Source organism: Mytilus edulis, chromosome 3 (assembly GCF_963676685.1).
Source record: "Mytilus edulis chromosome 3, xbMytEdul2.2, whole genome shotgun sequence".
Taxonomy (NCBI): domain Eukaryota; kingdom Metazoa; phylum Mollusca; class Bivalvia; order Mytilida; family Mytilidae; genus Mytilus; species Mytilus edulis.
Window position 1 is genome coordinate 44,823,197 of NC_092346.1, and position 18,629 is coordinate 44,841,825.

Here is an 18,629-nt window from a genome sequence, read left to right on the forward strand (position 1 = left end):
CCCTTTGACAAAACATCAGGAAATTTCAAATAGCCTTTAATCTAACTTTTCAGATGATTTTTTTCTAACAAAAACATTTTCAAGCTAAAAATATTTTGTTTTTTGATGTTATCTTCATATGGAAATATCAGTATACTTCAAAAACATAAAGACCTGGCCACCGTTTCACAAAGCCTTCTTACCGCAAAGGACCGAAAAACAGACAACGATTTTTGGCCAATTTCCTGAATGAAAAAATGATTTCAAAGAAGCCATTTTTTAGTATTTTTTTGACTGATTGCCCTCAATTTCTGTTATTTACACGAAATGTCTGCCATTCATCTTATTCTGTAATGAAATTAATTTGATAAATAGTGTTTAAAGCTGCAGTTTGTTTGTGTTTTTTTTTTGGTTTAGAATAGATGTTAAAACGGCGAATATGTGTTTCCCTTTGACAAAACATCAGGAAATTTCAAATAGCCTTTAATCTAACTTTTCAGATGATTTTTTTCTAACAAAAACATTTTCAAGCTAAAAATATTTTGTTTTTTGATGTTATCTTCATATGGAAATATCAGTATACTTCAAAAACATAAAGACCTGGCCACCGTTTCACAAAGCCTAAATCCTTGGTTGAATATAGACCTGCAACCACTGAAACACATATTCACTCAAACATAACATACAATAAAAAAATCTGCGGAAAACATGGAAAGCTATTGCGAAAATGAGAACCCCACTCTGTGCTTATTATTCCCGGTAAAAAATAAAACAGAAGTTAGATATAAACTAATTAGAGGCCTCAAAAGTGCACTCAAAATAAAAAATCAAATCCAAGATATGACTAGGAAGTGTTCCTGTGGTACGTTTTGGTCTATACAGTTAGAGTTTAGGTTGTAGGTTCTAGGTTCTTAAACGATTTCAAACGTTCAAACGACGTTGAATAATTTCACGTGGCGCCATCACTTCAAAGTTGAAAATGTAAACAAGTTTCCAAATATGAAAAATATTAAACTACAGACAGTTGAAAATATAACCACCATCCAGTAGAAAATATGATTTCAAATAGTATGTGGCAGGTGTAACCTAAGAAAGAAGACGAACTCTGTTATCTAGTCCTATAACATATGACCTCGGGGGCATTATTTACTATTTCTATTCTGTTCTGATAATTTTTTTTACTATCAATGTGCCACCCGCATTAAAAAATAAATAAATGAAAATATCAGTATAAAAACGTTAAAAATTGAATAAGAATGCGAAGTCATATGTTATAGGACTAGCTTATTACCTGATTTCTATGATATAGAATGTCTAAATAAAAGCAGATTTCGGATAAACATTAACAAGAAAAAAATCCAGCAACAACATAAAACCAACTGAGACCTATTTTATTCAAAATTCAGTTGATAACGAGCAACAAGAGTTTTATATACTATTCAGTATGAATGGTATGTCAAGCACTAATTCATCATGAGTCAAATTAATCTTTCTTATGACAGGCACATGATATATATTGTATTCAGCAATTTTTTTCAAGCATGAACCAGATTTTATATGTTTCGGATATAAATTTAAATTCAGATATTTTTGCATGCATTTATTATTATGATTTTACCAAGGACAATTTTTTTATTCTGATTTCAGTAACTGATGGAAAAAAATAATGCTATTGTCAATAAATGCAATTTAAATTTTTACGAAACCAATCCAGTTGCAATTTTCACAATAGTAAACATGATAAAATATTCTGAATTTACTATTATACTAAATACATTTGTACGTCAAATATTTTTTGAATTTTGATAATTCCTTATACATGTATCATTTTAGGTATTATATACACACTACATATAACGTGACGGTACCCAAATTGCACCTATTTTGACAGTTTTTTCATCTACGTTTTTTTATGATACGGACAAAAATGTCAATTCTGTGTTTATTTTGTAGCTGTATCCTTCTTTATTATAAAGGTACACCAATTTGATTTTTATTCCATATGGAATCATAGAAAAATTAGTCTAAACTGACCTCCAAACCATCAATGATTCTGAAATGAGGAGTACCCAAATTGCATCCATGCTTAAATTCACATCGTCAAAAGTCTAATAACAAGGGCTTTTGTTTAATTTCTTCAAATATTTTGAACAATTGGATATTAGTCCATGCTTACTCTTCATTATTTTTTAAATGGATACTTGTAACATATTGTATTTGCTCATTTTAAAAAGATGACGTTTTGATGACGTCGCATGGCGACGTTTCAATACATTTTGCTTTTTCAGTAAATACTTCATCTGTTGATAAATACTGTGAACGTTTTGTGCATATCTAAATAGTTTTACCTATGTTGAAAGATGTGCTTAGTATCAAATCATAAAAATACAAATGGTTTAGTCTCTATGAAATCTTGTAAGATTTTCGCTGCTAGTTTTGCTAAATAGGTGCAATTTGGGTACTCGGTGCAATTTGGGTACCGTTACGTTATGTGTCTCTGTTAAGTTGACAACCATGGGAAATATTAATTGTAATATTTCATATTTTATTTTGCAGTATTGGGTACTTGCATTGTCCCAGGATAAAAGGAAATGATAAAACAATTTACATCATGAACAAAGGAAAACAGGCTACTCTGTTTCAGAGTTGGGGACAGAAGAAGAAGGATGTACAAACAGATAATAAAGGCAGCAGTGACGTTATTGATCTGTGTGAGGGTTTGGATGAAGATGATGATCAGTTATTGGCAGAGGTACGATTTACATTTAAATTATAATTTTACCCACCATGCAAGACCTTCATGGGTAGTCAAGGTCTTTAAATACCCCCTAGTAGTAGCACAAAAAAAGTACACAGTTAAATCATGATATCAGGGTTCACAATTGCATAGTGTTTCTCATAGATTTCATTTCAAAAGACTACATGGTAATGGAAAGTGAACACAATTAAAAAAGTGAACAGGTTGTAAAAAGTGCACATAAGATATCTTGATGACTTTGAAGAAAATAATAGGTTCACAAAATAAAAATCAAATACATATGGTACTATAAAAGACATATGTAAGCATTGAAAAATAAAATTCTGTGAGTGAAAAAAATTAAAAAAGAATTTACCAGAATAAGGTATTATAATATTAGACATGAATATGTGATAGCATGGTCTGTCAAAAAATGAAGAAAGACACTTTATGATGCTATTCTCTCTTAGGGAAATCTTGTAGCTGACCAACATAAATCTTTGTCCAACATAAACTATGTTCAAAAATGTACATGTCACTAATCAGTAAAAGCACAAAAAACACTCAAATTTCAGATGTTTCTAGTATTATTTCATACTATGATTTTTGAATAACCTACCTGTAAATTATTGATTATAAAAAAATTGATCTTTGCATATTCTACATTTTTTAGGCTATGGAGAGAAGTCTACATGACTATAGTGATGATGGTGGACAGACAGCGAATGATGGTCATGACGGACCATCTGATGTATGTAACATATCAATAGGAGCCGAGAGCTTCCCAGTACCAACACAGGGATTGACACAGACGAACGTACCGCCAGGGTTTGACAGAGTTGCTGGAAAGTTATGGATCTATCCCACTAACTACTCAGTGAGAGAGTACCAATACAATATAGTTGGTAAGGCCTTGCTGAAGAATACCATGGTAACGCTGCCGACTGGTCTAGGAAAGACATTTATAGCTGCCGTTGTGATGTATAATTTTTATCAGTGGTATCCCCAAGGAAAAGTTGTCTTTATGGCTCCAACCAAACCATTGGTAGCACAACAGATTGAAGCCTGCTACAATATAATGGGTATACCACAGGAAGATACTGCAGAAATGACAGGTGAACTATAAATTATTTATTTGCTAGTCAAGAGACTGTAATCCAGTAGTTGTGGTTGGCTACATATTGTCATAAATTTATTTTTCTTCACATTTTGTTATGCATAAACTCCCAAAAAGCTCCAGTTCGTACAAAATACTGACTAAGACTTGGAATTAAATGTGTTTTAAAGGGAGTTGTATGATCCCATGGATCTCATTTTTTTAACATCGAAGGGGTATTTGCAAAAAGGATATGCCTTTTTTACCCTCTCTGCTGGGGTATTTGCCAAAAAATACTCTATCTGACTGGACACTTGTAATGTCATCATCAAAACGTTTTTGAACGTTAACATTCCGTGTAATTAAACAGATATAGCATGTTCTTGAGGGGTATTTGCGAAAAATACCAGTCTTGAGAATGAATGGGTGTGTTATTTTACTTGGAACTTTTTTTTTATTTTACATATTCCCTTTAGGGGCTATATTTCAATTAACTTGTCCACCTATTCTTTACAAGTGAATCAAATGTCTTTGAACTTACAATTTAGGCACAATGGCACCTACAGAGAGGAGAAGAGTTTGGATGGAAAAGAGAGTGTTCTTTTTGACACCTCAAGTCATCATGAATGATTTAAGCAGAGGAACCTGTCCTGCTGTAGATGTTAGATGTCTGGTTATTGATGAAGCCCACAAAGCTACAGGCAACCATGCTTACTGTCAGGTAATATATATATATATATATACAAGTCTAAATTGAAAACTACGTTCAAACCTATGATTGCGTTGGATAAAAACCGCAATTTTTATACATGTGCATGTAAAACAAATTTCGTTGTAGAAGGGTCTAAATACTGCACAAACAACATTTTCCAAAAGACCAAAAAAGTGAAAAAGTATATTTAAACAAAACGCATTTGACTAACAGGTCGAACAACTGATGTTCTTTAACCCTGCTGACTGCCATTGGCGATTGCCAAATAAAATTGAGTAGGAGATGTAACAAAATGGATCTTAATATAAATTTAATACTAAACAGAAAACAATGAACTTGTGACCAAGATGTTATGCCACAAACACAAGGAGTATATATATATATACTGATGGAGGCAACTAATCTTATTGCCTGGAAAAACATATGAGAACATCTAACTAGGCAAAATGTCAGATGAAGTTACAGTAAAAGGCAGCAGAATACCTTTATTTACTGTGATGTTTTTGATAGTTCTATATTTTTTATACTTTATGCCCCTGAACATATAAAAGAGGGGCGAAAGATACCAATGGGAAATAAGAACTCATAAATCGAAAAATAAACTGACAACATCATGGCTAAAAAAAAACCCGACAGACAAGCAATAGTACACAAAAACTAAAGACTAAGCAAAACAAAACCAAACAAAAAACTTGGGGTGATCTAAGATGCTCCTAAGGGTAATCAGATCCTGTTCCTCATGTAGGAAACCCATTGTGTTGCTCATACCAGTACAAACCAAGATATATGTGCAACACAGGGGACTTTGAAACTCTTTTATGTTTTCTGCATTTAGGAATCTGAATACATTTTTTTAGTGACTTATTTAGGTATCAAACTAAATGTTTAAAGTAAAGGACTTCTGCTTTATCTTTTATAATGTGTTCGTTTGGAATATATTTTACGCTTGTATTATAGGTTGTTAGAGAATTGATTAAATACACAACAGAATTCCGTATATTGGCTTTGAGTGCTACACCTGGAGGTGATATCAAGGTATTTATTTTTTATTTTTATTTTTTATGTGATGTTTCTCATTTCATCCTCTTAAATTAAACATTTTGTCCAGATTTTTTTCTTTAAATCTGAATTCACTTCTAAATTTGATAACATTTGATGGACCCGTATTTCCAGAACGTCCGATTTACATTATTCGGAAATTCGGGTCTGTCATATTTTACCGAGTTTAATATTTTTTTTCTCTTTGAAAATTACATATTTTGGTAATTCTGGGAAATCATTTTGAAAACAAATTATATATTTAACTACCTCAAATGGAATCGTATCTTATTTTATCATTTGGATATTTCTGGAAATATTTTGCATCAACATCAATAAGCACAAAAAAGTTAGGACTTAGTTACTACATGTATGTAAAAATTTCTAGCCGACAATGAAAATTTCATGTCAAAATTAGGTCTCAAAGTTCCCCCCAAAATTTGCTCTCAAAGTCCAGATGTAAAAAATGGCTTCAGCGTATGACGTCAAAGGAAGGCATCCCAGAAAAAAATTAAAAAAGCTTTGCCAGACGTCAAAATTATTTGGACTATATGATGCTCAACTAAAAAAAAAGAGTTTTGTTTTCGACTAAGGTACATTTTATGGAATTAAGCCCCTTAGACTTTAAAACTTTGTGAAAATTTTACTTGGCAGCTGAAAGGGCATTTTGTTTTTCATTCCTAGACATTTAATCAAATTACCATAATTTATTTCAAACTGAAAATAAAGAAACTTTTTAATCATAAATACACATGAATTTTGACTTACTTTTAGGCAGTACAACAGGTGCTTGCTAACCTATTGATATCACACATAGAAATACGTACAGAGGAATCCCCAGACATTAAGCCATACTCTCATGAAAGGAAAGTAGAAAAGATTGTTGTCCCATTAGGAGATGAGTTAACAAGTGTCAAGAAAAAATATGTTCAGGTATGTATGGATCACATGAGACTCAACTTTTTTACAATGACCTTTTTTTCATTTTGAAACATGAAAATTACTGTTTACATTTCCTGGTTAGTTAGTGGAGCAGGATCTGTGTATCCTTCTGGTATCTCTCACCCCTCTTTTAATGCTTTTTCTATTTATAATATGTTTTTATGTACAGAATTTACTTCCTTTATTTTTAAAATGATCTTTTAGTGTAAAATGTTATTTCAAAATATATTGTAAGGGAGATAATTCATGTTTTTTTTACCCAACTATGAAATGCACATAGATGAGGTCTTTGGAAGTGTTTGTAATTTAATGAAATCTGTAGCAACGTTATTTTCAATACATGTAGACAGTTTGTTAAATGTTTCATTTGTGTTTAAAATTCTATTTGACAAATTTATTATTTGGAACACAGAGATCCAAATAATTTTTGAAATTCTATTTGTCAAATTTATCATTTGGAACTCAGAGATCCAAATAATGATTTGAATAAATTTGTAGAGTAAACTTAATAACAGGATAAATTTTCTTTTCTTTTTATTGATAGATTTTGGATGTAACCATAAACAAATTAAAAAGACATGGTGTAATATACAACAAAGATACCACTAGTTTTTCCAAGTTCTTAATTTTAAAAGCAAGAGAAGACTTTAGACAGAATCCACCACCTAATTTACAGGTAAATCTATGTTTTGTAAATACTATTTGCTTTTTGTGTTTGATTATTATACTCCCAGAAAGCCAATAGTCACTACACTAATATAAAAAGTAATTATATGGTTTTAATAACATGATGACAAAATATAAAAAAGAAGATGTGGTAGGATTGTCAATCAGATAACACTTCACAAGAGACCAAATGCCATAGAATTCAACAAAAGTTTGCTTTTATTACAATGCTTCTGCCATGACATGATTCTGCTGATCATACAATGTAAATCACACATAATTTTCTCTGCAATGGAAGGTATCTTTCAGGTTCAGTCTTGAAACATAAAAAGTCATTAAAAATTTTAATGGTTTAATCTTCTGCCATGATATAATTCTTCTGATCATAAAATACAAGTCCTATATAGTTTTCTCCATAATGGCAGCTATCCTTCATTTACAGTCTTGAAACAAAAATAAAGTCAATAAAAAAAAACCCAATAAATTGAAAACAAAATTTTTGTTTTCTTTTATTACAAACCTACTATTTTAGAAACAACAATGAAATAAAATATTGAATCTGAAAATCTTTAATCTGTGTGATTATGATGGCTTTAAATCAAAGTTAATTTACCCTTTCGCCGATGAGTCCCCGTTTACTGGGATTCTTACAAGAATACCTCTTTTATATTTCCTGCTCAAAACAGTGCAAACATGAGTTATCTTTCTCTAATGAATACCCGGATGAAAGTGTAAACATGGCGCTTCCGTTTGTTGAAAACTGTGTCAAAATCAGAGGAAATTTACGGAATTTAATAGAATTTGAAATGAGGGAACATTTTTTTTGAAAGTATATGGAAGAATTGAAGCCAAACTAGTATACTTTTTTGACATAAAATGTTGTTTTATGTATAAAACAATTGGAAGGACATCGTTCAGTGTGAGGAATTTGTACAGCCTCATAAAATTTTTCAAAATTTTGCCGTTTTGGGTTAAAAAATTATGATTTGGGGTCAAAGAGAAAAATTTTGAGAATTTCACCTAGATAATGCCGAAAATTTGGAAATTTGAATATTTTATGAAGAAAAAATTATCAAAACATGAATAAAACTGTGAACATGGTGTTAGTGAATGAAATAAATACACAAATAACTACAAACAAGATTTTATTGACATTTATTATGAAGATCTCCCACTTGAGTAATAGTAGCCAGAGAAGCCATCATCTCAGAGTAGCTTCTGTCTGGGCAGCAACCGGTGAAAGGGTTAACTTGACCTATATTTAATGGTTAAGTTTTCATCACTTTTTTTCAATACATTTTGACTTCAGGTACCTTAACATATGATATATTTTATTCCCATCAAATGAAGTTATTCCAAGTTTTTATTTCAGTTTATCAACTTTTTCACTCAATTTTGACTTTTTTGAGGTAATTTTATTTACAGCTGTTATCATAAAGCCAGAAAGTTAAAGTTTTTTATGTCTTGCTTGCTTTGTTTGTATTAATGTTTGCAAAAGCTTTGTAATTAACATTGACATCTGAAAACAATAGATAAAGGTTGGGTTAAACTTTTAAACATTATACATGTACTTAAATTTGATTGGACACTATCAAATAATCAAATTTACTTATAAACAGGTTAACTTATAATGTTTGCAGATGTCAGTCTTAATTACAATGCTTGAGCAAACATTAACACCAACAAAGCAAGCAAGGCAAGCAATCTAACCAAACTTTTACTCTGCATGCATTAAGAAATCAACTGTAAGTGTAATGTTATTTTTGTAGTAGCAAAAATAGCATAGATGAAATGCTTTGAAAGTTAGTTTGTTTACAATAGTCAACCTCTATTTCAGAGAAACAACTATGGTATGGTAGAAGGAGATTTTGCTCTAGCTTTAAGTTTGTACCATGGATTTGAACTGCTCCAGTTACATGGATCAAGATCATTATTTAACTACCTTGATGGAATATTACATGGAGACAAAGGTTATGGTCGCACTAAAACAGAATTACTGAGGAATCATGACTTTAATGAATTGATGGATTTGTTAAGAGAAAAATTTACACCACCTGACTGCAGGTAATAAATATGTTTTACAAGAAATAAATGTTTCATTTGAATAACATTATCTTACTGTAAATTCAGAAGTAATTGCAAGGTTTTTATTATTGGAACTAATGCCACTAGGTGAGACTTACAATAACAAGAACCCTCATTCTGATATCTGATACATAAATCTGTATGCAGATATTTTTCAATCCAAATGATAAATCTAGAATCCTACTCTTTTCAAAAATTCAATGTAAATTGCAAGCAATTATTTCTGAATTTGCAGGGTTTTAAAAAACAATTATCCAAAACTTGATCAATTTTCAAAAACAAGTTTTTATTCCAGTTACAAGTAAGAAAATTTATTTCTTAAAATTTTTTTTTTCTTAATAGAATTACACAAATAAAGTCATTTTGGCTTTGTTTAGTTTTTTACCAGATTTTTGTGACAAAAATGTCAGTTATTGATTTGGGGATGTACAGTGGGCGGGCGGCAATCAAATGTTGTCTGTGCATTTACTCATTAACCATTCAACCAAAGCTTTTAAAATTTTAATATGTTGTTACTGAAAACTAAATGAAGGTCAAGTTCAATAATGGCGATTTTGACTTTTACCGTTCAGGAGTTATGGTTCTTGAAAGATTGAAAAATGGTGTTTCCAGTCGTGTCCGTGCATTTACACATGAACTGTTTTACCAAAGCTTCCCAAATTTTAATATGTTGTTACTGATGACAAAATAGAGGTCTAGTTCAATAATGACGATTTTGACTTTTACCGTTCAGGAGTTATGGTTCTTGAAAGATTGAAAAATGGTGTTTCCAGTTGTGTCCGTGCATTTTCTCATGAACCATTCAACCAAAGCTTTTGAAATTTTTATATGTTGTTACTGATGGCAAATTATAGGTCAAGTTCAATAATGACGATTTTGACTTTTACCGTTCAGGAGTTATGGTTCTTGAAAGATTGTGAAATGGCGTTTCCATTCACGTTGTTGCATTTACTCATGAACCATTCAATCTAAGCTTTTCAAATTTTAAGATGTTGATACTGATGACAAAATGGAGGTCAAATTTGATATTGACGATTTTCACTTTCACCATTCATCAGTAATGGTTCTTGTGATATTGCCAGGACACAAATAAATATTAATAAATCCGGTTTGCTGTCGTTGTGACAGCCTCTTGTTTGTTATGCTCTGAAAAAGGGGTACCTGTACATATTGGGATTTTCTTCTCAAATTTTACCATATCAATTCATGCAATATACAAGAAAAGTTTCAATTTTAGAGATTGTATGCATTTTTGTGGATAATTTGTCATACTTATGTAATGTAAATTTGTAAACTTTAAATAGTTTGTTTTGATACTGTAATTTTCAGGCCAAGTCAGAGCAGTAAAAAGCCTCTAGTAACAGGTCACCCTAAGATGGAGAAGTTAGAACAAGTGGTACTTGATCATTTCAATACATTTAATTCAGGTAAAATTACAGTAAAGTGGTCATTTCAATACATTTAATTCAGGTAAAATGTACTGTAAAGTGTTCATACTTACTTAGTTGCTGTAACGACATAAACCGCAAATGCAAGACACAGCAATTATACATTCCATTTTTGACCGATTGAGTATGTGGTTAAATTTTATTCAAAATTCAATATCTTTGTCAAACATTTATGAAATTTGATGATGGTAAAGTTGAACCATTTCAAGAAAAAACAAATTTTATATAGGAAGGGACCAAATATCCTTGAAAATAAATTAATTAAAGGGGCACTAGCTGTCAAATTCATGTTCACCGATTTTAATCAAATTCTCATATTTGATTTATAACAATGTAAAACATTTATCCAAACTATTAAAAGTCTAAAATAATCAATTAACAGGGCACGGTTGTAAAACTACATAGGTTCGTTTCATGTGTAATTTAGTCTAGATGCCATCTAATTAACTATCAAGTTGACCTCTAAAGTCATCCGATGACCAATAAGCGATGTAAACATAAATATAGATATAAATAGATTTAGCACAGGGCTTTTTAGCATCAGGGTAATGTGATGCTATAATCTTAAATGTAATGCTATCTGAAGTGGTTTTCTTATCGATTATGTTATGGATGTGATGCTATAATCTTTAGAAACAAGATGGTATATCAATTTCTCCTGTTTACCAGGATGCTAAGTGAAATATCTGGGGAGAACACTGTAGCAAACTTGTACTGTTGGATTTTTCTAGGTTTATTTAATTTCATATTATAGATGAAAAATAAATCATCTTTTTTACCTGTATAAGAAAGATTTTTTGTGGATAGAATCAGTCAATCAAATGATTTTCCTTTGTTTCACTTTCAATGTTGACATTCTTTTCCTTTCAATAACTTTACACATACAATTCACTTATTATCCATCTCAAGCTAAGGGGTTAATTTGAAGTTCACATGAATACAGAATCAATGAGGTAGAATTAAGTGAATAATTCATAATCAATATTTTTTAGCTTTTTTTGACAAAATTAAACCATACTAGCTGCTAAAAGCAAATTATTATTTCACTTTTTGCATTTCATTAATGATTGAGCCAAAAAAAAAATAGTATATTAGATTTTTCATATATCTCATAGCTAGTGCCCCTTTAATACAGTGTTGGTTGCTTAACGTCCAGTGGTTATGAAAATAAAAGATAAAAATCAGCACATTAGGATATTCCAAATGATTTGAAGTTGACTTTTTTTTTAAATTAAGGACATGATTCTTTAAAAAAAAAGGGGTTTTCTCATTGTTGATGGCTGTCATACATCCACTTCATTTGAACTTTGGTGAAAAGTTGGTCTCATTGGCAATCATACCACATCTCCTTATTTTTATATTTTAGGAGATGGTGAGACTAGAGTGATGATTTTCTCCCAGTATCGTGACAGTGTATCAGAAATCACTAATATATTGAAACAGCATCATCCCCTGGTTAAAGTGATGAGTTTTATTGGCCAGTCCTCTGCAGGAAAGTCTACCAAAGGATTTACACAGAAAGAACAACTAAAGGTATTGAATTTGTACTTCTAATATTAATTTAAACTTTAAAAAAGATTTTGGTTGGATATACCTGAGTGAAAAAAATTAAGAGAAAAAAGAAGAATTGCATATTGATAGTCTCTATCTTGTCTTAGCTGCTTAAAGGGGTTACCCTGCAGCGAGAAAAAGAGGCCCCTTGCCTCAACTTCAGTGGTATGTTTGTGTTTAAACTTCAATAGATCTTACGGAATTAGGTTTGTTGCAATCTAAATTGACATTAAAAAAAAGCAAGATATTTTCTTTCAGTAAGGTTAGGAAACATAAACAAATGTATGTAGTTATTTTAACAAATTTAATATTGTCAATAAATTAGTATCTATTTATTTTTGCTATGATTTCCAAATTATTTTCTCATAAATAAAAGATTTTTTTTCAATTTGATGGGAATAACCCACAAAATTGAAACAGAGTATAAGTAGCTTTAATGGATAAATGGAAATAATTAATATAGTTAAGACTAAAAATTGTTAGTTGAACAATAAAGCTGTTGTATTTGGCTTGCGGCATTATTTAGTACATTTGTACTTTTATTCATTTATATTGGATTTTTATGTTTGGCGCACTAGTGTTGCTTTAATATTTCAATTGAGTTTATTTCAAGTAAACAAGGTTAACATGTAGGATGCATCTAAATTTCTTTTGTATTTGTGTATATTATTTTTCATGAAAATATACGATCCTCAAAATCATGAAATACACAACAAAAAATATTCTTATGCTGTAATTAGCAAAGTTTTCCATTTATATTTATGACTGTGTTGCAGGTAATGAAAGATTTCCGTGAGGGTGGTTATAACACTTTGGTATCAACATGTGTTGGTGAAGAAGGTCTAGATATTGGTGATGTAGACCTTATAGTTTGCTTTGACGCCCATAAGAGTCCAATACGTCTGGTACAAAGAATGGGAAGAACTGGCAGAAAACGAGAAGGGCGTATTGTAATGCTTGTTACAGAAGGCAAAGAAGAACAGGTTATTTATATGACAGGGCTTTCAATAGAAGGCGGTAGGCGGCGATTTTCGTCGTCTACTTGAAGGAAATCCGCCGCCTACTTTGCTCAAAATTGTAAAATTAAAAAATCAATAAAAATGACTGAAGGGGAAATTTACGCTGTTGACACAACCAGGGGATTTCCGATAAAGTGTGGTTGATATTTATAACCTCTACGTGAAGTGACCCGAGTAGTCACGAACGCCTAGGCTGGGATCGCTATCAACAAGGAGAGTAAGGCAAAAACTACTGAAAGTAGAAACCAGCAGAAGGCACCCGAACACCGTCTGTAAACAGACTCCTGATTGGTCGATTTACAACCGGTTTTCTTAAACGACCTACGATTGGTGTAATTAATAGGCGTGTACGAAAATAAGTAAACGAAACCAAAGTGACATCAGTCAATGGATTAGAAAAATACAAAAACAAGGTGCTTTATAAATATTGAATGGAAATACAACTTATTCAAAGGAGAACACTATATATTTTCACAATGTTAAAATAAAATAAAAAACAAACAAACGCCAATATAAACAACGTACAGCCACTGACCCACGTGTTCGCAAGGACACCGATCCCACATTTGTTTTTAGATTCAAATCCTATTACATAGAGTGAACTACATGAACATGTTCCTTTATAACTATGTTGGCTTTGTATTAAAAATTAAATAAATTGGTGTCGCAATCTTCTTTTCTTTGTATCTGTAAAGCATCACTGTCAAATTTGGGCCCACTTTAGGGTCTTCTGACTTCAATGCACAATGCAACGATGTACCCACACTCAATGCCCATGTCAAGGATCATATAATTTATTATCCTGTTAAGGATTTGTCTGCCTCTGTTGTATCTACTGAACTGAATGTTAATGTCCCATTCAATTTATATTCTATTTTCCCTGAACTCATAGAATTTTAATCTAATGACTATTTTTTCAATTATTATTCAAAGAGCACAATAATCACAAAATTATTAAGGCATGTTGTAAGGGGCAAATAATAATATTTTTTTTTTAAATAAAATTTTAAAATGTTTTTTTTCAGAAAATCAATATTTTTAGAGGGGTGTGAATCATCAGACGGGTCAGTAAGCGAACAGCAAACACATGTATTTGTAATTTAGGCCAGCCTCCTGATAGTATTAATTCATAAAGCGCATTGAATAATTTCCTATATTATAAAAAGGGATTTTCATAGTGCTATAATTGTACCAAAATATAGTGGTCCCCTGTTCTATTTCAGAACTTCTTGAGTTTAAGTATAATAAAATTTCATTAATGAATAAATATGATTGGATGTGGATCTTTCCCTATATTATCACCATGTCATTGCTATTCTCAAACAACTTCAAATACAAGCTTTAAGTTGAAGTCTGGATCAAATGCAGATATAAATGTAGTCAATATTTACAGAAAATCCAACCATGCTACAAATTTTAATCAAACATTTACATTATCTTCATTAAAAAAATGATGTTTTGAGAGGACTGAAACAGGGTCCAGGAGACTCCCAGAATGCAGGATTTTGCACCATTTTAAAAAAAAATTCTGGGGCCCTTGAGCGGGCCCCAGACCCCAGGCCGTAGGTTCGACGAGCAAGCTCGTCGCCGCGGCCGGCTTCGCCGTCCGCATTAAGGGGACTCCTATTTTTTGGTTTCATCCTTCTACTTCTAAACTTATTGAAAGCCCTGTATGATACTGTTTGTTTTAATTTATTTTGTTTTTTATGCCCCACCTACGACAGTAGAGGGGCATTATGTTTTCTGGTCTGTGCGTCCGTTCGTTCGTCCGTCCGTTCGTCCATTCGTTCGTCCGTCTGTCCCGCTTCAGGTTAAAGTTTTTGGTCGAGGTAGTTTTTGATGAAGTTGAAGTCCAATCGACTTCAAACTTGGTACACATGTTCCCTATGATATGATCTTTCTAATTTAAATGCCAAATTAGAGATTTTACCCCAATTTCACGGTCCACTGAACATAGAAAATGATAGTGCGAGTGGGGCATTCGTGTACTGAGGACACATTCTTGTTTGTCATGTTTGTGGACAAGGTTGCAATCAAAACCATTGTGTTACTCATGCCTTCCTTACCTAACATGCAGTGAGGTGAAGATAACTGATCTATCTAATCACATGTCAAGCAATTTATTCATACTTTGTACTTCGATAGACAAGTTACAGTTATAGATAAAAATTTGACACTTGAGATTTTATGCTATTTGTAATATTTGTTATGTCCTTTTTTAAAACTTTTTATTTGAGAAGATGTCAATGGCTTTTTTTCCAATATCTTTAGGAAGATTATGTTGTCACAGTTATGAAAAAAGATTTTCATTGAACACTTCTTTTAAGGATGTTCGCTTGTTCTGTTTTGGAATTTTTGTCAGATTTTTGGAATCCTCTGGTTTTATCCATTTGAATGCCATAGAAGAAAAGCCCCATTGACCCCCAATTTTCTTTTTATAAATCTTTATAATTGTAAGCCATCTGTCAAACTCTTATAACATCCTTGTTATTTTTTAATAGTTTTTGAGCACTTAAACTTGTCAATGATAAAACTATGAAAAATCAAGAGAGAACATTTTCCCGCCAAAATTCCAATGGCTAATATCTCGAAAACGAGCACATTGACCCATATTTTTCTTTGGCTCTTTTGGTTCCTTTATTAACCCTTTATCAATATGTACTAGTGTTATGAAAAGCTTGTTACTTTGTAACTGAGTAGCAAACCTCCTTAAGTCACAATGAATATTTATTTAGGAAATAATATAATTTTTCCATACATGTTTTATCTAAATTTTAGATTTATAATCAGAGTCAGTATTCAAAGAAAAGTATCCATAAAGCTATATTGAATAGTGCAAAGACGTTACATTTCTACCAGAATAATCCTGCCATGGTTCCAGATGACTGGACACCAAAATGTCATAAAATGTTCATCACTGTCAGTAAGAAATTTAAACCTTCAAAGGCAGCGACTACATCCAACCAGAACAAAATAACCAGCATGCTTGCTTCACATGGTAAGTTACCCAAACAGAATATTAGACAGGCAACAAAGCTTGCATCACACCACAAATGGTAAGGTAAATAACCCTAGCATGACAAAAAGAAGCTAGTCAGTTAGAAGAAACGCAACTAATACCCCTGAAGGTAGGAGGGTATATCATGCTTGCTGTAGTATCTACCTTCAACATTTAGAAGTTGTGTCACATCAACATTTTTATTTTGTTTTTATATTGAGATAAAAAGAAATTCAAGAGTTCATGTGAGATTTATTTGATACTGAAGTTATTTATTAATAGAATGACATTAGCTGCTCCTGCAGTAGATACAGTTGCAGATCAAACATTTCATATTCAGAAAGAACCATTGAAAAAAAAAAATAATTGAAATTGGTAAATGTTGAACTTGCAACTTCGTCCATATTTCCTGTACTCAAATGAAAATCAATGTTTTAATAGTTTGAATCATAAAGGTATCAAAGAATGAGATCTGTGGTATCAAGCCACTCTTAGTAAATTTTTATAGATTATTGGGTTTTCTTCACATTGATATTGTAAAATATCAGCAGCGAGCTACAATGTGAACCTAAGACAGTTTAAGTTTTTGCGCAAGCTCGATAACGTCTCCTCTCGCAATGTGACATCGCTGATAACTTCTCCTCTCACATTGTGACGTCGCTGATAATGCCTGGTCTCGTTTTAAAGCCTTGATACAAGAATTACAGAGCGATAGAGCAGGGTGATGTAGGCGTAGGGAAGGACGATAAATTTTAAATATGCATTGTACATGTGTATCTGATGAGATATGCCTTTTTAAGTGATGATTACTGTTCGTTCTTATGTCCTGCTGTTCCCAATTGTCCCAGTTTAGTGCAGGGATGGGGTTGATTACTTTAAAATGTAATCAATTTAATTACAATATTACTTTGCTTATTCAATGTTATTGATTACATTATAATTACAATAACTTTGCTTATTCAATGATATTGATTACATTATAATTACAGCTAATTTCGAATGTAAATCAATTACATTAGATCACTTTTCTTTAAAGTATTCATGATTACTTAGGATTGTATTGTATATCGTAGTATTAAAGAATTTCTTAATAAGATTTTTTCCGCACGAAAAAGCTAATTTTGGTGTCTATTTTTACATCCTTAATCTATTCATTTAATTAAGAATTATAGAAATTTAGAAAAGACACATTGTAACAAGTGTTATGTTTGATAGCATAGACAAGTGTCCTTTCTCTGGGTAAAACATTGGTATTTTTAAAAAAAAACCATGCCAGCTGTCAAATTAACTCAAACAAAACAAATAATGAAAACCCAATTAAGTATAGTTTTATTGTCGGTGGGGATATAATTGACACGTCCATATGTTGTTACAGGTGTTAATCACTACTTCTATTTTTTAACAACCGATAGGTGATCTTGAAAATTTAATTATCTTTATTGCAATATCAATAAATTTATAATTAGTTTATTTTCATTATTTATTTAATTGTTTAAAAAAATTTAATACTTGATAATATACAATTGTAGTTAGAAATCACATATAAATTAGCTAATTGCCTATATAATATCTGATCAGGTCAATTGTTGTGGCTGTCCAAAAAAGGTGTTTGGAATAATTGGAATGATCGCTCTCCAAATATAAAGCTATTCCAACAATTTACTTCTAATGGAATATGAGTTGAAAGGTTTTTTTAAATTTAATATCTAAATTGATATTCTATTATGGAGGAGATTTTTCATTTTGATATGTTTAAGGTTAAATGTTAGAAACAATGAAAGAAAAGGCAAGAATTCCTGAAATTAACACTTTTATTTCTTGATAAATTTGAGGACATTATTTTTCTCTGAAATTTTATCAGAAAATCTGAAACAAAACATTTTTACCTTAAATGTTTCAATAAAATGAATTGAATCAAATATAACTTGACAAGTTTTTTTTAGATTTACAAAGATTTCCCCCCATTTTAGTATTAGGTTCACAAGTAACAATATGTCCCCATTGTGTTGCACTTCTGGGATATTGTCATGGTCTCTGTATGTCCCCTTGTATATCCATCAGAGGCAATTTGACATAAAGCTTTCATACTTGGTAGGATTATTTGAAATATATTTATATGTGCAAAAAATAAAGTAATCTAAAAAAAAAATAATCTTGAAATTGCACTTGATTGAAAACCTTTTATATTTTTATTTATTTCTGTTATATATGTAAAATAGCCTTTTAATATTTTTTAGACTTACTTACCGATTTTTTGCACAATTTTTGGGGAATTTTGCCTTCCAGCTGTCTTTTTTAGACCATCGCTGATGGATTTTGTGTTCTAAATTTTTAGCCCTGGTATTCTACAGCTAATTG

The 18,629-nt window shown here is 31.3% G+C and overlaps 1 protein-coding gene across 2 annotated transcripts in view; it reads left to right on the plus strand.

The window, feature by feature from the left end:
• The first annotated feature begins 924 nt into the window (after window positions 1–924).
• The window catches only part of LOC139514273 (Fanconi anemia group M protein-like), a 68,002-nt gene continuing 50,297 nt past the window's right edge, over window positions 925–18,629 (plus strand). Inside the window, exons 1-12 of one of the 2 annotated variants that reach the window (XM_071303280.1) lie at window positions 925–1,047; window positions 2,536–2,731; window positions 3,390–3,831; window positions 4,361–4,533; window positions 5,482–5,559; window positions 6,337–6,495; window positions 7,049–7,180; window positions 9,008–9,234; window positions 10,585–10,682; window positions 12,070–12,236; window positions 13,031–13,237; window positions 16,052–16,271. In XM_071303280.1, the coding sequence (XP_071159381.1) occupies window positions 2,591–2,731; window positions 3,390–3,831; window positions 4,361–4,533; window positions 5,482–5,559; window positions 6,337–6,495; window positions 7,049–7,180; window positions 9,008–9,234; window positions 10,585–10,682; window positions 12,070–12,236; window positions 13,031–13,237; window positions 16,052–16,271 (2,044 nt within the window). In that variant the 5' untranslated portion in view covers window positions 925–1,047; window positions 2,536–2,590. The remainder of the gene's footprint in view (window positions 1,048–2,535; window positions 2,732–3,389; window positions 3,832–4,360; window positions 4,534–5,481; window positions 5,560–6,336; window positions 6,496–7,048; window positions 7,181–9,007; window positions 9,235–10,584; window positions 10,683–12,069; window positions 12,237–13,030; window positions 13,238–16,051; window positions 16,272–18,629) is intronic. The other variant, XM_071303281.1, reaches the window with a different exon arrangement.